Source organism: Suricata suricatta, chromosome 1 (genome assembly GCF_006229205.1).
Source record: "Suricata suricatta isolate VVHF042 chromosome 1, meerkat_22Aug2017_6uvM2_HiC, whole genome shotgun sequence".
NCBI lineage: Eukaryota > Metazoa > Chordata > Mammalia > Carnivora > Herpestidae > Suricata > Suricata suricatta.
In genome coordinates, this window is record NC_043700.1 from 62,736,602 (window position 1) to 62,760,024 (window position 23,423).

General features: G+C 34.6%; 1 protein-coding gene and 1 long non-coding RNA gene across 2 annotated transcripts in view; one reads left to right on the plus strand and one right to left on the minus strand.

The window, feature by feature from the left end:
* FSTL5 (follistatin like 5) overlaps positions 1–23,423 on the plus strand; it is a 711,768-nt gene that overhangs the window by 647,024 nt on the left and 41,321 nt on the right. Inside the window, exons 14-15 of the mRNA XM_029939311.1 lie at positions 2,953–3,060; positions 9,512–9,636. Coding sequence (XP_029795171.1) covers positions 2,953–3,060; positions 9,512–9,636 — 233 coding nt within the window. The remainder of the gene's footprint in view (positions 1–2,952; positions 3,061–9,511; positions 9,637–23,423) is intronic.
* Positions 13,603–18,656, minus strand: LOC115291740. Its single transcript, XR_003908645.1, has 3 exons — positions 18,621–18,656; positions 17,695–17,789; positions 13,603–13,664 (listed from the first exon to the last, which is right to left on the minus strand). It is a non-coding gene; the product is annotated as an uncharacterized LOC115291740 (long non-coding RNA).

Genomic DNA, 23,423 nt, shown 5'->3' on the forward strand with positions numbered 1-23,423 from the left:
ACCTTCAAACAACAACAGCAGCATCAACAACAACAACGACAACAACAAACACAACAAACACAAAAACAAAGAATGTTTCCTATATGTGAGGCATAAATAGGAGGGCAACATATCCACACACTCACTGTCAGGAATTAAACTATCAACTAGGAAGGATGATCTTTCATGTGCAAGGAGGTTGTCACATTGGGGATAAACACAGACTATCAAATCTCAGCTCTGCTGATCACTTGCTAGATGACTACTGGTAAGACCGAGTCTCCATTTCTTCTCCTGACTTGTGTGGATATTAACATAACCCATGGATTGAACCTTATAAGAGCTGGCAAAATAGAAATTTTTATTTAAATTGTTCCTTAATATTTCAAGTTATCTAAACACCTTTGGTCTTTGTATAACTGTATCTTAGCAGTTGAAAAACAATGAGGACTTTTTAAATGTTGCTTTTGTTGCTATATTGAACTATTTTATCTTTAACAGTTTAAAGACCAAAAGTTGATTCCAATTTAAGCCACATGCAAACTTGGGTAACTGTTATAATCACACATAAATCAAGTTTTACATAAAAAGGGGAAAATAGGAGAAATCAAAAGACTCTTATTGCTTTGTTATTAGTGTAATGATTAATGATGACACTTTTGCTATATATGCATTGAAATTATCAATAAGGATATGAAAAATTTAGATGAAACATCTGGCATTCACTTGATTACAATTAACAAAATGCCAGACTGTTTCTTAGGTAATAATGCCTCTTAATTATCCCCAATAACATCAATTCTAGAGACAGTTTTTCTAGGCTTGTGAAGCAACTCAAGATTGTTATGGAGAATTCAGTCTCCTTTCATTTTTCTCTTGCCAAATCCTCCAACTGTCACATGGCTTTTCCTTCTTAAGCTTATTGTTTCCTGGCCTCAAAATTGCTTTGGAAATTAAGGCTTACTGTGCTCATATAACAGCATTCAAAGGAGAAAGAAAGAGAAAATGTGGCACAACAGCAATCTTGCTAGAAGCCATTTCTGAGGTAAGGTAGGTTTGCAAGGTGGGGGCCACCTGCTATCAGATGGTGACCAATGTCTACCCCATTCAGTTATTTTTGCTTGAGCACCAACCCCCAAGGTACCTTGCTGACTGGTATCAGGAGTGACTTGTCTCCTTATTCTGGCCCTGAAATGTTGATAGCACCTTGTGAAAGAACTTATAGGAATTTCTTCTTTTGTAATTACAGGAGCAAATATTACATTTCCTGAGAAACCTGTTTTTCTTCCTCTCAAGAAAACAGGCTATTGACTCTTGCTCACAAAGAACTAACTTCTGCCTTTGCTATGCTAAAAATATTGCCTTATATTTGAATGCTAAAGATCCCTTCCTTCCCCATATGATAAGCATCTAAGTCACCTACATCAATCACTATTGATAAAGCTTATGCATGAGTCTCCTACCAATCTATATTCTGGGAAATTTTTACATACCAAAGAAATTCATTATCAGAAATCATTTTCTAAGACAAATGCCATTTCTGTTTTGCACCCCATACATGTTTTCAATAAATAAAGCTGACTCTCCGGTCAGTGCAGAGATGACTGCCTGGTGAGCAGAAAGAAACTTGAGGCTCTCTTACTCCCTTTCACCAACACCATCCATTTTTCAGGGAGCCCTGAACCTGCTGGAGCTGGACTCTGGCACAATTGCAACAATCACTTAGCACATTAATCCTTACCATGTATAAACGAGAATATGCCATGTGACCATGCTAACCTCTGGAGAGGCTGAGAATCTTCACATTTGTGAAAGAGGAGTACACTGGAATCTCTGATGCTCACCAAGTGGGTGAGCTCACCTTCCCTGAGAACATTGTTGGACACTGAATTGCAAAACAACATAGTGGTTCTGTTAGCCAGGAAGAAAATGATGAGGACACTAATACAGACATCTTTAAATAGGTGTTTTCAGAAGTTAAATAATTACTTCATTAATCCTAGAGTATTGAGAATTTTAACTAGATAAAATGCAGGGCAAGGTTTTAGAAAATAGGTACTTTGGTTAGACTAAATTGCCAACATGTTAGCTAAAACATTAACCTTCACATGTTCAGTCACAACACTTATTTAACTTTAATCCACTGAGAAAAAGATTACATTAGGAACTAAGACTTGGGAAATTCTCTAAGGATGTTCAACAGAGCTTTTGAAAGAAATGCTTTCTATATTGAATAAACGTAGTTTTATTGAATACAATTTGTTTAGTGCTATAAAATTAGAAAAAATATGTAAGGAAACTACTACAGGAAATTACTTGAAAAAGGTGTTAGTTCGAAATATAAATAGTTTGAAATTAAGGTGAGTGAAATAACTTCCTGGCAGCAATTTGTTTTCTTGACGTTTTGTTTTAAATAAGTGCTAAATATTATAAATATTAGCAGAAAAACACATTTACCACATCAAGTAGGTTTAAAAAATGCTTTTACTTCTCTCTGTGGTTTTAGATTACTCATTAAAGAAACTAAATTAGGTAATCTGTCATTAGAGTTTCAACCATACATCGGATTGTAGGCATTTCAGCATTATAGATGGCCAAATCCCATAACCAGTATTAAAATGAAAAACAAAAACAAAAACCCTAATAGTAAATACATAGTTCTTACCTGTGTTCAACAACTGAATAAAATACACACATTAGTCATTTATATATTTTGAGTTTCTAAATAGCTTCTCTATGGCACACAATTTGCATAGGTAATGAAAGAACTTAAGACTACATAAAATTGTGCAAAAAATATGCTTGAGTAAAGTATCCTATCTCCAAATTAATCAAATAAAGGTTTAGAAAATTAGATAATGGGCAATTTTTTATCTGACATCTAAACTCTCGTGTTTTTTTCATAATTTCTGGCATAGTTTAAAACTAATATTTCAGTCTGAAATTATTTTTTTCAATTCCTGTTTATTGCAGGCAGTAAACACAGACCCCGTGCCAGTTAAATTACACTACGACAAATCACATGATCAGGTTTGGGTACTAAGTTGGGGCACCATGGAAAAGACTTCTCCAACACTGCAAGTAAGTACATTTCAATATATTTGAGAAAACAATGTTTTAGCTATCTCATTGGATACGTATAATGATTTAGCAATGATATTCTTCCATCTGAGGACTGTACTTTAATCACATCTATATTTGCACAGAAAAGTGGGGGGAGATAACACTCAACTACTTGTTTGGATTGGAAAATACAACTTTGGATTGGCCATACTTATCAAATGTTAGATTTACATGCAAAAATAATAACCAATGATGACAATACTGATGCCTTTAGGAAGAAAAAAGTCATAATTTTCCTTTCGGTGATTACCTTCCTTCTTCCAATTTCCATGAGAATTTTCTTGTTTCCATCTCTCTTTCAAATGCAGCATTTTCTCCCAACAGTTAGTATGTTATTATCTGAGCACAGACTCATTTCTAATTGGGGCGTAAGTGGTATAATCTTTGTGGAAAATTTGCTCACACTTTGAAGTTGTTTATACGGAACTTAGTAGAGAAAAAATATATATATATTTTTTGACAATGTCTCTTTGGCACAGTGTTCCAATTTTTGGCATGACAGGTTTAACTGAAAACTGAGAGGGAATGAGAAAGAACATTTGGCCCTGGAAATGTGTTTTATCTATTTCTCAAACTGCTTTGTGATTATAGCACTGCTACGAAGATTCCTCTTCTTACAAAGTCCTAAATCATTAACCTTTGGCCAATTTTCACTAAATCTATTAAATGCATTTTTTAAAATTTTTAGTTACTTTTCATTACAAATACATTAAATGCTTCTGAAGTATTTTTCTATATTTAACTTACAAAAGGCAAGTTTATTGAAATGAAATATTTTAAAGGAACTATCAGAATGATGGTTCATTTTATATTTCACTAGAAATATGTGTCATAGGTAACATCTAACATATAATAATCATTCAGTTATCTGTTGTGGCAAATCAAATCACCCCAAAATTTGATCTGTTCAACAAAATTAATGAAGGACTTACTGGGGTTCCTGAATGGCTCAGTCGGTTAAGCGTCTGACATTGGCTCAGATCATGATCTCGTGGTCTGTGGGTTCAACCTTCACTTCGGGCTCTGTGCTGACGGCTCATAGCCTGCAGCCTGCTTTGGATTCTGTGTCTCCCTCTCTCTGCCCTTCCCTCACTTGTGCTCTGTCTCTCTCTCTCAAAGATAAATAAACATTAAAAAAACAATGACTTATTACTCCTAGTTCTGTTGTTCAACAATCTGGGCAGTTTGTGGGCATGATTAAGGAACACTCAGGTAGCTGCCCTCACTTGTTTGCAGTAGCTGGATGGCTCAAAGTGGTCTCACTCCCATGTTTGTTCCGTGATGGTGGTGATTAGCTGGGTGGCGTGTGTCTCCGGCATGTGCCTGTTCATCCTTTAGAATGGCATCCGGCAGCATGACGGTTCCAGGTAATAAGACACTGGAATTGCAAGACTAATTAAGACGTAGGCCTTAGAATTCACATAGAGTCATTTCTACCACGGCTTATTAATCAAAGCAAGGCATGTCCTGCCTGCCTACATTCAAAAAGACAGAGTAACAGAGCCAGTCTTTTGATGGAAAGAGTACATCTTTATTGCGGACAATTGTTTGCCTGATCTAGGACAATATGGTAATATCTTCTAGTTATTTGATATTTTATTCTGAAATCTTGACAAAATAAAACAGGCCAATATATATTATTTTTTAATCATTCTTTTGAATTACTTTAATTCTATTACCTTTAAAGTAAAATAAACACAGCTTATAAAAGTTAAAAATTATTTTTCTTTAAAGTTGTATGTATTTTCTTTTTATTTATTTTTTACTTTCTTTAAAGCTTATTTATTAATTTTAGGAGAGAGAGACATAATAAGTGGGCAAGGGGGAAAGAATGGGGGACAGAAGATCCAAAGTGGGCTCTGTGCTTACAACAGAGAGCCTGACACGGGGCTCAAACTCACGGACCATGAGATCATGACCTGAGCCAAAGTCGGACACTTAACCAACTGAGCCACCCAGACACCCCAAAGGCTGTATATATTCATTATACTATATTCTTTAGAATTGATATCTTCCCCTCCCTCTTGGTACCTGCTAATTGGATAGATTAATAGATTTCTCAGTGTTGCAATCCTTCTATAAGGCACTTTAGGCAAACTCCTTTAATATCATACAGAAAGGGGGAAAAAGGCTTTATAAAAGTGTTAAGTAACTTTCTACACATTTTCTAGTGCTTTAAAAATGGGTTCTTTTTCTCTGAATGTCTAATAAAAATATGCTAGTAAGATTCAATGAATTTTTAAATATTTTCTGGGTGGACAGGGAAAGGTAAGTTCCACACCTGAAAATTTAAATAATATGTAAGAATTGAGGAGTATTCTTGAAATGGTATATACAATAAGATTTAGTTGCATGAAGTAACATTTACACACATGCATATACACCTATATGTCTGTGACAGATTAGATAGATTGATAGATAGTTAGACAGGCTGACAGGAAACACAGGGTCTCCGGATCAGAAAACAGACCATTTCTTACTCAAGGAGCATATTTGTGTTTATTCTCCAGCCCTCATCCCCATGGGGTGATGTCATCAGAGATTAATGTTACCCCACATCAGCACAGTTGCACTAACTGTGCAATTACAGAGAAGGACCCTGCAATTATGTGTTTCCAAGTATTTTTAAGACTGCTGGCACAATAGCACATCCTCTCCTGTGAAACATAGACATTGTTATTACTCTGGAATGCAAATCTTATCAGGAAGGTACTCTGAAATGTCAGTAAGGCTCAAACAAGTTAGGTTTCTACCTCTCTCAGGAGCAATGGACCACCTTTAGCTTCCCAGGCATTTTTGCTATGTTGCCATCTTTTAACCAACTGTGCTGATGCCCTCTGCTCAGGAAGACTTGACTCAGCAGAAATGTCAACAGATTCACGGCTAATTGTCTCCCAATTAAATCATCAGAAAACATCTGCAAAGGAAATGGGATTTAAGATTTGTTTCAGAGGGGAACAGACTTCCTCCAAATGTCTTTGGAGACATTGGTGCACCAAACCAAAAACATGGGCAAGGTCTGATTTTTGCTAAAGTGTTCCTGTGACATGTTGAAAGAGGAGACTAAAACTAGAGACATTGATGCCAGGCTGTGATGGTTAAACAGTAACGTTTTGCCCTAATGCAATATATCTTATAATAATGACTACTGAAACCTTAAAAATGCACTTGCATTTTATCAAGGATCTGAAAGTCATATGAAAACTTTTTGTTTTCACTTTTGTCTATAATTAAATCTATACAACTTTGCCAATTATGGAAGCAAAATACATTATTTTCTGTGATATTTATAATTAATAACAACTCATAAACTGTCATAACTATAGGGTACATAAGACAGTGATTTTCCAATTAGTGTTCTCAGATGAAGTCTCAAAGATTTATCATCATTATTTTTTTAGGGGTATCTATGCCTTATGAAAATTTAGGGAATGCTATTCTGAAAGTCATGAGTCTCTCATCTAGATAGTTTACAATCCATATGTAATGTCTTTTCAAATGCACAATAATTAGAGAGAAAATGTCCCCAGGAAACAACTTGGAATAAAGTCTTTACATCTTGCTTATTGGCGAGGAAGTAGGCTCCAGCCAGATGGGGTGACAGTGGGAGTTGGCAGCTGTACGTTATTAGAGATAGAGAAACCAACAGCAGGATGCCGTTAGGAATGAGCCAAGGATTGTCCCAAGGCAGGGCCTGTTGATTAAGGTGCTCTGTGGATCAATTTGTGTGTCCTGGCAGTTAGTCAGCTCAGTCTTGAATCTGGTAATCCACCTCTTCCCATTCAATTGCAGAAATGAGAAGGATCTAGAACCATCAAGAAACAAAGTTCAGACTGATAAGTAGGGAAAAATTAGTTAACATACAGTATAGTCTTGGCCTCAGGAGTAGAACCCAATGATTCATCTCTTACATATAATACCCAGTTTTTATCTTGAAGAGTGCCCTTCTTAATGCCCATCACCCATTTAACCCATCCCACCACCCCACCATCTGTTCAACTCTCAGTTTGTTCTCTATTTTTAAGAGTGTCCTATGGTTTAGAGGATGTAAGTAAAGGGGAACCTTGTTGCACTGCTGGTGGGAATGCAACCTGGTGCAGCCACTCTAGAAAACAGTATGGGTGCTCCTCAAAAACTTAAAAGTAGAACTATAACCAGCAATTGCACTACCAGAAATTTATCCAAAGGATATAAAAATTCTGATTTGAGGGCACATATACCCCAATGTTTAAAAAAGTTTAAATAACCAAATTACAGGAAAAGTCCAAATGTCTATGAACTGATGAATGGTTAAGATGATGTGGCATATATAGATAATGGAATATTACTCAGCAATCAAAACTAATGAAATCTTGCCATCTGCAACAATGTAGATGGAACTGGAGGGTATTATGATGGACAGGGTGGGAGGCACTGCATTTTTTACAACCTAGGACTATGAGAAACATAAATGAGATTCTCAGTTATGCTTTGGCATAAAATATTTTTCATCAATAATGTTGGGTTATATTGTAGTGTTGTTTGAGTATTAAATTATGTGATGCCTGTAAACTGCTTAGAACACATCTTGGCATATAGCAATCTTTCAGTAAATATTATTATTGCTGCCATGAGCTTAAGTATTGTTATTAGTTAAAATACATGTACAGGCATTTCCAAGTTATGCACCTCTATACAAACTAATGTGAAGAAAATTTGAAGAGTTCCTTTCCCATCATCTCTGTGACTATTACTAAAATCTTCTAGACAGGGGAGCTTGGGTGACTCAGTCAGTTGAACGTCCAGCTTAAGCTCAGGTCATGATCTTGTGGTTTGTGGATTCAAGCCCCACATCAGGCTCTGTGCTGACAGCTAGCTCAGAGCCTGGAAACTGTCTTCAGATTCTGTGTCTCCCCCTCTCTCTGATCCTCCCCTGCTCATGCTGTCTCTCTGTCTCTCAAAAATAAATAAAACATTTTTAAAACTTTTTTTAAAAATTAAAAAAATAAAATCTTGTAGACATTATTATGAATGGCTAAAATCCACTGAAAACTTCCTCACTGACATTCATTAATAAAATAGGCATAATACCTTTAAAGCTTTTATCAAATTCTTTGGCTCTCTCTTCCTCTGGGCACATGATGGACACCTTTTGGTTAGGTGGGGCCATATGATTAGTTCTGGCAAGTGCAGTTTGTTGTAAATGGAAACATTCAAGATAGTTGGCTGGTCCTATGGCATGAAATACTAAGTGGAACAGTATATACCATGCCAAAACTCTCAGGGAGAGTAATGGGTGCAAAATGAAATCTTTATTTCCCAAGCCTCTAAGTCTTTATTTTTTTCTAATTTGTTTTATTTTTTATCTAGTAACCTAACTAGGCCTATCCTGACTGTTAATACAATCTATTTCATTGGAAGGTGACTCAATGAAAGTATACTTATATGAATGAAGAAAATTTAGTTTTTCAGAGAAAATAATCAAAAGTGCTATTTACTTCTGTCATAAAAACCAAAGGAAAAGGCTCAGTTTTGAGGGAGGATGGCCTATTGAACCTAGGAGAGTCAGCCAATAGTTTAAGAACTTTAATTTGGTGGCCATATGTAGGAAGGACTTAAAAGAGGAAAAATAAAGGCAGAAAGTGCTTTAAAAGACTAACACAGAACAATGGTTGTCCAACAGGACCGAGAAAAATGTGGAGGTGTGAGAAATCTGAAGAAAGAACTGATAGAATCTGGTGCATAAAGGGATCTGAGGAAGAAAAGAGTTTAAATGTAGTGATCTTTTCTTTAATGGACTATAAAAGTTTTCAAAACCAATTAATGATGAATAAAAAGAGGAACTGTCTTTGATAAAAACTTACTTGAAACTGTTATTTTCAATGTATAGGAAGAAAAAATTAAATATAATTTCATCTATTCTAAAGTTGTTAAGAGCTAAAGTATTAAGTATAATTTGTTTTAGAGTTTTCAGTTTTATTTCCAGCTCGTTTCTATATTAGAAGTTTTCTGTTCATCAATTATATCTTTACAAAGATGAATAGCAAGGAAGGAAGGAAGGAAGGAAAGAAGGAAGACAACCTAGCTGATAATCTTATTTACATCCTATGAATGCTTATTTTTATTTTTCTCATATTACCAAGGTTAACACTTTTATAATACAGAAGTTGTTTATAATAATTTTATAATTTAAGCAGAAATTATTCAAGACAAATCTTTTTCTGTTTTTTCTTCATAAAAACAAATTTCTATATTGAAAACAAGCAAACAATTACAAAATTCCAATTTGCTTAATGATATACTAATTTTCAGGAATGCAATAAAGAATCTAAGAAACAACTGCTGATTTGTTTCATCTCTAAATAAAATTAACAGTGATACTATTAAGGGAATGCGCTGCCAATGTCTAACCATGGTGTGCTCTGTTTAGGTAATAACCCTGGCCAGTGGGAATGTGCCCCACCACACTATTCACACCCAGCCTGTGGGAAAGCAGTTTGACCGAGTAGATGATTTTTTTATCCCCACGACAACACTCATCATCACCCATATCAGGTAAGTGCTAAAATGAGCGATCAACTTTTAGATTCCTCCCTAATTTAGATAGGAAGCCATGAGACATGATAAAAATAAAACACATTTCTGTTATACAACGAATACACACATAATTGCACATGATTTAGCTTGTCTCATCTACTTGAGGAAATTTTATTTACCAACATTAGTAATTAATTTCCTGTCATGTATTTCTTTGTGTGTCTAATAAGGAAGGGAATGTTAAAAGATCAGTTGCATTTTTAAATCAATTTTACAGTTAATATTTTTGGAAGCTCTCTTTAGAATTTCCTTATTAGGTTTTTGCAAAATGCTGACATTTGAAAGCAACATGATGATAGAACCACTCTTCTAGAAATCTATTGAATATATTATAATGACGCTCTTATACCATTTTTGTCAGTATAGAAATCAATATAAAACTGTATTAGGAAGTATACGGTAAGTTGCAATGAAATGTTTGAGGTCTACACTTTGATAAATATGTTGGTGTGCTCTATCTTTGTTTGTACTTACAAGAGGAGGAAAAGTAATAACTTCTAATGACATCACTCCAAAGTTCCATCGAAGTGACTTACATGCTTGGAAGAGCTCCCTCTTGGATGTATCTGTTAGTGACTTTGGACCTAACTAATATTTTGTTCTGTTTCTCAACTGAACAAGGTGGAAATGCTCCAGATATGTTATATGAGTCATTATTTGATTCTTGTGTATATTTCTCTTGTACTAAATTGGAAATTATCTAAGAATTGGAGCTGTAGGAATTCTGAAAGATTATGATTTTCCACTTCTGAAAGTAAAAAAGGGGGATTAATAAATCAGAATTGTGGCTCATAGTCAGACACTTCAGTTAAACTGTCATTTGCACAGTCAAGTATGTTTTCAAAGAAGTTAGCATATTTTTCAAGCAATTGACCATTACTTTCAGAGTGTCTATTATGTACTCAGCAATAAAGTGATTTAAAAATGTAATAGTCTGTCACAATTATTACATGTTTTATGGAAAATAAGTAGAACTTGTTGAAAATGCAGCATAGTTTAAAAGTGTTTGTATCAAAATCATAATTTTTACTTTTGGCTCTAAGCCTTGTAATAGTTCAGACAGAAGAAATCAGCATATGAACCAAAAATGATACCACCTAAGATGGTACCTAAAAATATGTTTTTGTCCTTATTTAATAAGGATATAACTTCATTTAATTGGCAGTGAGTGTTATGATTAATTCCTTTGTTATTTACAAGTTATTGACAAGTCATTACTAATCAATAATTTAATATATAAAATTTGCTTTTATTTATCCCATTTCCTATTATGCATTACTGTATTTTATATATTATTCTCAACTTTGGGCTTTTTTTTCCAAAGGCACTAATTATGGAAATATTTGGGGCAAATTTCCTGTGTCTATAACACTAATCAGGTTCATAGTGTAGAATTCAAGCTTTTTCTTTTCCCCTGCGACCAGTAAATTATTTCATTATGGTAAAATAGCTAACAGGTCAAGAGTTTAACTTTGTCTAAATGCTGTAAGTGCTATGTGTAATTCTGGGCTTATATATATAATTGCAAGATTGTGTTGCACAATTATAGAATTGATATACATACAGTCAGAACATAACATCTCTTTAGGGTCTTATTACATAGTAAATATGGAGCTAATAATTAGAAGGGCATCAAATCATATGAACACAAATAAGGCAAATTTTTTTTTTGGCTATTTCTACATATTATGAGAAACACTGGAAAGTGTGCTTGAGTGTGGGGAATAAGCTTAGGGATCCCCCAAAGCTCATACCAATGGGTTAACAAGGCATAGAGAAATAAAAAGCCATAGGATGCTTACACCTGAGGGTAAACATGACTGGCACCCCGAGAATAGAACTGTTCAAAGAAACCCTGAGATTAAGATGGTGCAGAAGAATCCTGAGAATAGGGGAGTGCAGAGCGCCCAGAATAGAGAGGGAAGGGTAAAGGCCCCGTAATAGGAAAGGGCACCAAGGTATATGAGGTAAGCAAGATTAGGCATGCAGGGCAAAAGTGCCCCCCAATTTAGTATTGTAGCAGAAAGCTGCTTTCACAGGAAGAAAGGCCCAAATGAAGTAAGCAGGTAATTCAGGCTGTAGAGTGCTGCACCCTGCTGCTGTGCGTATTTGGGTGATTCTGCCTAGTACAGTGCTAATTTACAAAAGGAAAGGTGCCTTGTTATCCTTGAAGTGTTTTGCCCTATATCTTATCCCTGAGGCTAGCTAAAATAAACAGCTAGCCTTCTTTCTGCCAGTAACAACCGTTTGCCCATCGGCCAGATGCCAGGATTGTGTTTTATGTTGAGCCAAACCCCAAACACTGTATAGCTTCAAAACCCCCCTTCCCTTATGCCTGTGAGTTGATGTTCACTGATTCATTGTCTTTTTTTGCACGCCCATCACGTTTGTAAGCCTTCTGATCTTAATAAATATGGGGCAAGGACCCTTATTTGGAGCTCATGTCTTTTCCTGGACATTAGTCAGGAATCCTGCATCCTGCTCTATTGCTAGACAACAGAGAATTTTAGACCCAGAGTCTACAACACTTGAGGATAGTTTTCATCTTTTTCCTTTTACGGGTGCATAGTGAAATGCAAGAGTGTTTTGCTCTACTTATACACATACTCAGTTACAATCCTACTTGCATATAGAGGCCCATTGTGATGAATATGGGCAGTCAAATTTCCTACTGCAGTTCAAATTCACTATTCCTATTACTAAAGTGAAGAGTAAATATAATAAAAGTTAGCATACATTTCCAAAATCAAAACATTAAATGTAAACTATTTTAACCTGATGAGAATTGTGTCTACATTAGGAAAATCTGAGGGACAGATATGATCTTTTCTCCCACCAATTTCATGTAACATATTTTTCTAATCAAATTTGGCATGTGTTTAAATATGTGTTGCAAAGATTCATCTTTTTATAAATTATCTTTTTTGGAATTTGAAACTATTTTCTGACTGGTATGCCTGGTATATATTTCCAGGCCAGGCAGAAGGTCTGACACATAATATATGTTTAATTAATATAAATGTCCTTCCTCTGACCCCTCATCACATTAATCTACTTTTCTCTCAGATTGCTACACCCTCATTGGGAATAATTTATATCTCCAATGTCTGAAAAGCTCCTAGACAAGTGTCAGGATTTTATATCCTAAGTGCCTAAAAACTGGTAGGCTCCTAATTCACATATCTCAGAGAAATGGAAATAAAGAAGAAAGTACTACACTATCTCCTAAACCAGAATGTGTATGGTTTGGAGGGATTATGTAGCAATGAAGGAACTCTACTTCTTATGTACTGGATTTCTCAGCATCTAACACAGTATCAGAGATGCAACAAATGCCACACTAATTCTGTGGAAGCAGTAAATAGCAGTAATAAGTACGTATATTTCCTGTCAGACAGATCTAAGCCTGAATGTCCCAGAAACACTATTTGCCATTGACTATTGTGACCTTAGCTAATTCATTTCTTTCTAAAGATTGGAATGAAATCATGTTTAAATATTATGTTGTCCGAAATCATTGTTCAGACTACTCATAATCTACCCTGGTGCAAGGGCTCCCCTGTGAATACATACAATTTTGTTACAAGTCTTTATTTTTCCCTGCTTGGCTTCTTCCCATTCTGCTTTCCTTTTTTTTTTCTTTTTTCTTTTTTTAGCATCTATAATTCTCAAGCTTGTTTAATCTAGTCTATAAAGTAAATCAAGACTGAAGAATTTAAGGCAACAAAAATCACTTTATCAATCTATATTAAAAAATAAACTTGTTTAAAAAATAATCAGTTGGGGTGCCTGGGTGGCTTAGTTGGTTAAGCGTCCAACTCTTGGTTTTGGCTCACGCAGGTCCTGATCTTGCAGTTTCATGGGTTCAAGCCCCGTGTTGGACTCTGCTTGGCAGAGTGGAACCTGCTTGGGATTCTCTCTCTCCCCCTCTCTCTGTTACTTTCCCACTCATGGTGTCTCGTCTCTCTCAAAATAGATAAATAAACCTAAAAAAATTAAAAATAAATAACGTGTCAACAAAATTTAAGAAGATGTTCACTTTTTAAGACAGCTTAATATTCTCAGCATGCTAAAAATCTTTGTGGTCCTAATTTATTTTTCCCCTTTCTAATTGAAGTATAGTTGATACACAAAATTATAGTAGTTTCAAGTGTTCGGCATAGTGATTTGACAATTGTCTGTGTTACCCAGTACTCCCATGGTAAGTGTAGTCACCTTCTATCACCATACATAAATTACAAGGTTATTGACCATATTGTCTGTTTGTACTTCTAGATCCCCTTCAACTATTTCACCCATCCCCCTGCTGGCCCCTCCCTCACAACCACCAGTTTGCTATTTGTACTTATGATTCCATTTTTGTCTGTTCATTGATTTTGCTTTTTAGATCTTACATATAAGTTAAATCATTTGATATTTGTCCTTATCTGACTTATTTCACATAACAACATAACATAACATAACATAACATAACATAACATAACATAACATAATGCCCTCTAGGTCCATCCATGTTGTTGTGAAAGACTTCATTTGTTTTTATGGCAGAGTAATATTCCTGTGTGTGTGTGTGTGTGTGTGTGTGTGTGTGTGTGTGCGTGTACATATGTTTCACATCTTTTTTATCCATTTCGAATTTCCTGAGGAATTTTCATTTCAGAAAGCTAATTTCCATTTAAAAAATATCTGAGGAAGGGCTCGTTCCATCCAGTCATTCAGTTCCTCGACTGAATTCCATCCCATTCCTTGAGAGATACAGTCTAGGCCACACACAGTTATTCTTAATTTATCTTATAGAGTGAGACTTCATTAGCGAAAAATCCCCTTTTGGTTTTATGTATTCATTTTTTCTCTATAGAAATCAGGAAGGTACCTGAGCCCTAGGCTGGGGATAAAACAGATACACCAATGCCATACTATCTTTGATCTAGATCAAAATGCTCTTTAAACTCTTGAGTTCTGGTTACTGGACCAACCTTGGGTCCCAGCTTTCCACTTTCTTGACTATGAGTGCTTATCCAGAAGATAATAAAGAACTCCAGACCAGCATTCAGCCATTCTTTAAGGTATGCCTTTGTGAGCTCCTATTCTGAATTCGGTTTAGTTTAATGAAACTAAACTTCCAGGAAGATGAGAGAAGGTGTATTATAATCCTGTTTCCCCAAAGTTCCAACTGCTTATTCAACTTCTCAAAGAGATTGACTAAATAATTATTGACTAAAAGTTTGTTTTTAAAAGGTTATTAAAATTTTAACATAGATATTTTTTATATATCTGAGTGTGAGTTAGTTAGTATCCCTCCCAACTGTTCAGGGAAAATTCAAAGTACTTGATATTTAGTTAATAATACACATGATATTCTGATGCTTTTTGAAATATATTGATTTAAATCTCTCTATAATTATGTTTTTTTTGTTTTTAAGTAAAAGAAAAAACTATATGTTATGTTCTATTAGTTTTGGGGGCACCTGTGTGGCTCAGTTGGTTGAGCATTTGACTTCATCTCAGATCATGATCTCACAGTTGGTGGGTTGGAACCCCACATCGAGCTCTCTGCTGACGGTTTGGAGCCTGGAGCCTGTTCAGATTCTCTCTCTCTGTTTCTCAAAAATAAACATTAAAATATAATTTTCACAAAAATAGATCCAGTGAATATTTAATAAGGGATGTACTTTTCATATTAGTAATTCATTGCACATTTCAGTTAACTGGCAATGTATATTAACTAGACACTCATTTTTCAGACGTGCAGTTAATAGAGAATTTTCTTTAAAACTCTTAAACTTTAGCAACTAATTAATTAATCATAAATCAGAGTTCTAAAATTGAAGAGATTATGTAGTGCAAAAAGAAAGTGTTTCATAATGACATGAGAAATATAAATTTCTTATATAAGGAATTTCAATTTATATTTTTATCATCTTCTATATACAAATATATCCAGATAGGAAAAGATAGGAAAAATTAAAAGAAACTATTAAAAGTGAAATGCATGTATAATTAATTCTCAGATGAATCTATTATGTCTATTTAATATTATAAAAATTGAAATAATAATTCATTTTCTTTTTTATTCAAAAGTGCTCTACAGATGTAAAGAAAAATTTTTCATTATTGTAGTCATAACTTGTATTCAAAGAGCTAAGTTATTATATCATTAAATGTAAATATATTTGAATGATGTTAAAGTTCTACTCTTAAGATTTTTATGATTTGGCTAATGGGAGATTTCATAATTTTTGTATTAATTTTTTTAATTAGCTAGAGATTAAAAAGTGATTTAAAAGCAAGTTTTTATTTTTTTTAGAAAAATACTTGTATTACAATGGTTGTATTACCTTCAAAGCAACTAAATGTCATAAAGAATGAAAATTTACATAATTGATATTGTTTCATTTTTGGTACCATTATGAAGAGAAGAGAATTTAAATGTCAATTTTATGTTGTGATATGTGTAAAGGTTACAACTTACTGTAAGTTTTTCTATAATTAGCATAGGAAATGAAAACCACAGTTTTGGCAGTGATTTATCAAATTATCATATGTTTATTTTTTTTAATTTAAAGATTCATGGGCGAAGAGAATTGAAAAGAATAAGAGTAGCTAATGACATGGCAGATATCCAAGTAATGAGTGACAAAATATTTCCATGGAACTCCTCCGCCTGCCCCTTTTGAAAGTTCTTCAACAATTCTTCCGAAGAATGATTTGGTTTGGGTCGGGGGTTACTAAAGTGAAAATGACATAGGGGCCAAAGTGGCTCAGAGCAAGGAAAGTTGATAAAGCTTAGTGCAAAGTCCCTAGAAGGCCAGAACTACAACAAATGCAGGAATTAGCAGAAGTCTTTCTGAGAGCCTTTGACTTGTCATGAATAAAGATAGTTGGATGATAAGGAAGAAGGTAATAGCTAGATTTTTTTCACCTCCATTAAAAAGGCGCAACATTTAGGGCTCTAAGAAATTCTTTACAACTTTCCCTAACTAAACTAATACCTTTGATACAATTTAAAATAGGTGCCACAATTGGGCACCTGGGTGGCTCAGGCAGTTAAGCATGTGACTTAGGCTAAGCTCAAGACCTCACAGCTGGTGGGCTTGAGCTCCATGTCGGGCTCTGTACTGACAGCATGGAGACTGAAGCCAAGTTCAAGTTCTGTGTCTCCCTCTCTCTCTGCCCATCCCCTGCTTGTGCTTTGTCTGTCTGTTTGTCTGTCTTTCTCTCTCTCAAAAATAAATAAACATGTAAAAAATGAAAATAGGTGCTACATGAAGGGAAAAAAAAATATGTATTTAAAACCTGACCCTTCTAGGTCTACAAATCACGTGTGTTCCATCTCTTGTCCTCTCTGAAGTTAAGACTGGATCTACAGAAAAGTTTAATACCATATAGTCCAACTGGCACAGAAGATACAGTAAATAGAAGAAGGAAGTCAGTTCTGATTTATGTACTACTTCAGGAGTGGTCCTATAGTAGAAAGGGAAGCCAGCAACTTCGATGATCTATTTGAGATGTTCCAAAAGGCTTGCCTACCCTTAACATAACCCCCAACTCCACCATTTGATAATATTGCCTAGAATTTCAAGCTCTGTTTCTGCTGTTTCTTAGGTTTTATTTCTCTAGAAATTTACTTGGAAAGGGCTTCTACTTCTTGAGAGGAAAATGGAATTTTTTGAAAATTTGATAATCTTTCTTGCTGGCATTTTACTTCATGGTTTGATTGGTTGATTATGCAGTGTCTTAAAACTAATGTTTGAACTTGGGAGAGAGAGAGAGAATTTGTGCTTGTGTGTGTGTGTGTGTGTGTGTGTGTGTGTGTGTGTGTATTATTTCAATCAACAATTACATGATAAGCAATAAGATGAATAGAGTATATATAATAGGGACCTTGAAAGCAACAGCACCTGAAAATGCCAGTTTCCACATTTTCTCTTCCTCTGGATCTGGCCTACTAAACAAAACAAACAAACAAACAAACAAAGTTCCAAAATTTCTTTGTAACACTCCACCCTTCCTTACCACATACTCCAAGATGATGTCGGTGTTGAATAAATATCTCAAACTGGATAATTCCATGGTACTGGACCTCAGCGTTAGTCTTCAGTTTTGGTGGGCTGGAAAAGAAAGGGTAGCTGGAGGCACTTGTTTTAGCACCCTCAAAGGTTGAGTGAGTGTGAAGAGTGTAATGTAAGAGGGATGCAGTCAAATGTGGAATAAGGGGCTCAGCGCTTATCCTGTTTCAGATCAGCCATAATTCCTGCACAGCCAATGGCTATGGTCCCACTGCAAGAAATGAAGAAAACTGAAATAACAAGTAATGGGCACCATTCTGGGAGTCTGGAGAGAAGTCTTATAGCACTCCTTTTCTGTTATAAATTACAGCGAGGAAATGATTAAGAAGGGATTGGGGTTGATTTATGTTTCCTTGAAGCTTCTCCAAGGGAAAAATAAACATTCTGTGAAAGTGAAAGTTAAAGTATATCATTCTTCCTCATATTTTATCAAATCTCTTAAAGCAAAATTATATATATGGCTAGCCATTTATCAAGACAACTCTACACCTGTGACTTGATTCATGGACAGGCCAGGTGTATGGAGATACAATTTTCACAGTAAAATTGTCTGGTTACCCTGAAATCCTAGCACATCCGAAATTGAAAATATCAACTGGGCAATTCTTTTTTAGGAAAAATACAATCTCAGGATGAGAAGCAACAATTAAAATTGTTTTGAAAAATCGTTCTTAGAGAAAGAGCTCATGAAATCACAATTCAATTAAGTTTCTTTTCTTTTTTTCACTCCATCCTTATGTGCTAATTCTTCCCACAAAGAAATAAACTAATAAACTAGAAGGATTCTAAATATCCCAGGAGTGGGATCTGTTTCTATCTATATTCCTTTACATGGTAAATATCTGAAACATTCATAAATTCTGAAACCAAGACCTCTTTTCCCAGTGTCTCTGAGATTCTTCATTGCCCTCTCCACTTCACGCAAACACAAACTCTAGACTGTCAGGACTTGCTGTATCTTGGGATCCTTATACGTCCAGAGCTTAGTGCTCTATCTGAAAAACAGAAGACATTCATAAGTTGCTTATTAAACAGCGTGCCTACGTGTACATTCACGAGTGTGTCTGCATACACATATACAAATAATTGTTGGCAAACCTTCCAGCATTCTTACATGGGTTCTTCCTACATGTAGCTTCTTCTACATAAACACTCGAACAGCTTTCTTCATCTTATTTTTAAAGAAGTGTAAACATACTTTACCCTTCAACGTGGATCTGTAATGCTATTTTTCTTTTTCATTAAGGTTACTGGATTTTTTTTTTTTACTTTGAGCCTTCTTTAGCATACTAGCATGGTCCACACATTGAGAGTAAAATGCTTAGATGAAAACCACTGAGTGCTTGCAGCCAAATGGTGTGTATGTGTGTGTGTGTGTGTGTGTGTGTGTGTGTGTGTGTGCGCACGCGCATGTGTGTGTGTGTGTGTTCAGTTTGTTATCATCATTATTTCTGGAGTTAGATAACACAGTCTGCTTCCCTGCTTGGTCTCTGCCCTATATTAACAGGCCTTTGCATTACTAGATCCCTGTGTAAAAAGAAGAAAAAAAAAGAGCCTATAATCCAAGTAGATCAGCACTTCTTGTGGTAAAATATACACTTAGTCAGATTAATAGCCCATGTTAGCTGCGTAATTCTTTTTATTGTATAGGGAAACAAGATTGGATTTAAAAAGCAAACTCTATTTGAAATATGGGAATCTCATTATTTAAAAAAAGTTTTGTACAGGTGTTATTAGTACACTCCAAGCTCTAGGATTCAATAAAGCCCCTAAATAGACTCATTCTATAGAATTTTTAAAGGAAGAAGTCAATGGAGCACGAATAACATGTTACTTAGAAACACTCTACTCTGTGATCTTCCTCTGGAGTTTGATTATGCAGAGAAAACTAGCTCTTGCTTCTCTCAGAGATACTTATGCTAACTCATCAGAGTGTTCAGTAAAACAAAGGTCTGTCCATTTGACAGGACCCAGTATTTTTAGGGGACAGCTGTGGGTGTATATAGCATATCTGTACTTTTTTTCCCCTTTGTCACATATGATTTTGAATTTTGCTGGAAATGGTCAATCTAACTTATATTACCTTAAATGAGTAAATGACAAAGTTACATGGATTGCTCTCTTTGCTTGACAGTAAAGACAGACTCAGGTAACAATTAAGAGTAGTAAATAAACAGGGGCCCCTGGGTGGCCCAATCAGTTCAGCATCCAACTTCAGCTCAGGTCAGGATATTGTGACTTTGAGTTCGAGCCCTGCGTTGAGCTCTGTGCTGACAGCTCAGAGCCTGGAGCCTGCTTTGGATTCTGTGTCTCCCTCTCTCTCTGCCCCTCCTGCACTCATGTTCCATCTCTGTCTCTCAAAAATAAATTATAAACATTAAAAATATTAAAATACATTAGTAAATAAACATAAAAAATTAAGGTATAATGCAATACATCAAGAGAGGAGTAAAGCTTATACTGAGAATTTAAGTAATTTCTTATGGGAATTACTATATGCACTCCATGACCTATTTCATACATATATTTAATAGATTATAGTAATTTGAATCAAGCTTATAAAGCATTAAGTAGGTCTCATAAAATGTGTATACCAAAGAATAATGTATTCTAATTCCTTCTATCAGAAGAGACTATATTATTATTCTATTGAAGGAAGATGTATCTTTTACCAGAATATCTTATTTTATGAATTCATTAATTTTTATTGCTGAAACATTTGATAAAAATACTAACACTTTAAAGACAAGGATCATAGCATAACAAAAGCCCTCTTTTGAATGAAAGACTTACTGTGCATTGTTAAATAAACAATTTTATCTTTGATAATCATGCATACATTAATGATTACAGTCATAAAACATTTTGGAAATTTTCGGTGAATATGGGCAAATACTTTTTAATGTATAATTCACTTTTCAGTTTTGATTAACCATAAACACAAAGTTAATTTACTTGTAATTTAGTGGTGGTGGTGAGGGGGTGTTTTAGATGGACAACATTGGTGGCCCTGATATTCTCTGTGTTTACAGTGATTTAAAACTGTCAAACTATTCACTGTGAATCCACCCAAGTTGATATTTTGTGCTGTTTTACTTTAGTCATATATCTAAAGTGAGATGGTGAGGAAAAAGGAATTGGTTATTGTAAGCCAATTGAACGATATTAACACAAAGGCATTCCTCCCCGCCTCCAACACCATTAAATTAACTCTCAGTTGTTACGTAGCAGTGTTCCAGCTCTTGCCTCTCTTTCTGACAAAGAAACCATGCCCCATTTTAGGTTTTAGAGTTCTTTAAGATTTAGTTCAGCCAAAATAAGGTATATGAAAAGAATGTCAGAGTCTTTAAAATGTACTTTGACAGAAAAACCCACCAAATTAGAAGGTATATGGAGAAACTGCTTATTAGGATTCATCTGTCAGGGTTTTAGCCTTTAGTATATACACTAGTGCTGTGTTGGCATATAAATCTCACAAAAATGAATTGAAATAGACAGCTTAGGGGGAAATAAAAAAGACAGTTGTCTTAAGTGACTTATAAAACTGCTAGCTGGGTTAGTTATGATTAAAATCTCTGTGTTTGTTTAGACTGAGGTTAGCTGAATTTTTCTATACTAAGAAAACTCCTTTCTTATCTACCATTTTGTTTTCTTTTATTTGGGGGGATAATGAACACTTTTTGTTTTTTTTGTTTCTATATTGGCAACTGATTTTCAAGGAAAACAGTATGAAATTTCAGTAATTACTTTCTTTGTCATTATGTAGCAGCTTACTTTTATGCTTATGTAATTTGCATATATAAATACAGTTTTTAGTTCTTTGAAAGAAAAGGGAATCAGAGTTTGCATATGCTATGAAAGTAGTGGCTGATTTATAGAACTAAGCCAAGAAAACCATAAAATAACTTAGGTTTTCCCCTCATAATGTAAATCAAGATTATTCATTAACTTTGAGTGACAGAAAATATTTTTTATGTTTTTAATTAAAGTATATATTATTGAAATTCTGTTTAAAAATCTAGCTGTAAAAATAAATAGTAGAATATTTGGAACATCTGAAGAATTTTTGTTTAAAAAAGGGACAATGTTTATTTAATTAGTACATAAAAATAATCTGAAAATATATTATTAGTTTACATAAAAAGATGATGTTAAGAAATATTTTTGCTAAATCATAGATATGCACACCTTTTTTGTGGGCTAAATATGTCTTCTAGGGTTCCATGTACATAGTCTTATTTTGTTTGGTAATTTTTGACATCAAAAACCCTTACTTTCATCCAAATTATTATTCACATTGGGATGTAAGAGAATCTAATTCAAAGAGACTTTGTTGGACACAAATTATTTTTTTAGGAAATAGAATCAGAAGGGTGCTGGTGTCTCAGTTGGTTCAATGTCCGACTCTTCATTTCAGATCAGATCATGATCTAATGGAATCAGGCCCATGTCAAAGAAAGGAACCTGCCTGGGATTCTCTCTCACTCTCTCTCTCTCTCTCTCTCTCTCTCTCTGCCCCTCCCCCTGCTTTCACTCTGTCTCTTTCTCTCTCAAAATAAATATTACAAAAATAGAGTAGATTAGAAATTATTTATCAACACTCATTTTGAGATATACATTATTTTGGTAACTTAATAATTAATGCTTTATGAACAAAGAGATTATCTCATAGGTATCATCATTATCAGAGACCTTATAAAAAGAGAGGCCACATTAACCTTTTTTTACATTTTTCATTTCCTTAATCAAGTCTGTGCCCTGACACCATCAAATAAAGATGTGCTGATAATCTTTTTGATACTTTTATTACCTATCTGATTTCAAGTTGACCCATTTACCATTCTTTACAATTAAAAAATTCTTTTTTAGTTTATTTATTTTTGAGACGAGAGAGACAGAGCACAAGTGGCGGAGGGGCAGAAAGAGAGAGGGAGACACAGAATCTGAAACAGGCTCCAGGCTCTGAGCCCTCAGTACCGAACCCGATGTGTCTCTTGAACCCACCAAACATGAGGTCATGATCTGAGCTGAAGGCAGACGCTCAACCGACTGAACCACCAAGGCGCCCCATCTTTTACAACTTTTAAATACTTGAAAACACTTTTGAATAACCATAATATGTGGCTTTACAGAAGGCAGATATGTTATATTTAATCTTTCGATCACAAAGTTGTTATTAAAATTTCAGATTCATCAGCCAAATATTTTTCTTCATCATAGTTATACCAGTGAAATATAAACAATAACATTAAACTTAAATGCAAATCGGTCATGTAAATAATTTAGAGATTCAATTTTATTATGATAAACTCATAATGATTTCCTAAAAGTTATGCAAAGAAAGAAATCTAAAAATTGAATTTTATCAGGAACTGAAGGACTGAAAGTATTAAGAAAAAAAAGCCCACGTATAGGGGAAATTTATTAGAAATATGGGAAATACACTACCACCACTTATTCATATTATCTAACAGCTTCATGATTAATGTCCAGATTTCCTCTGGTCCTGTGTATCATAATCATTTAAAGTGGTTTTCAACAATTTTATTTTAATATAGAAGCAAAACCTAATTTTCAGAAGTCAAGTCTGAGTCTATCATTTACATACCTTCAGGTTACATTGCTTGGTTATAGTTCTGTTCTTATTACTCTGGTTATTATATAATATGTTAAGAG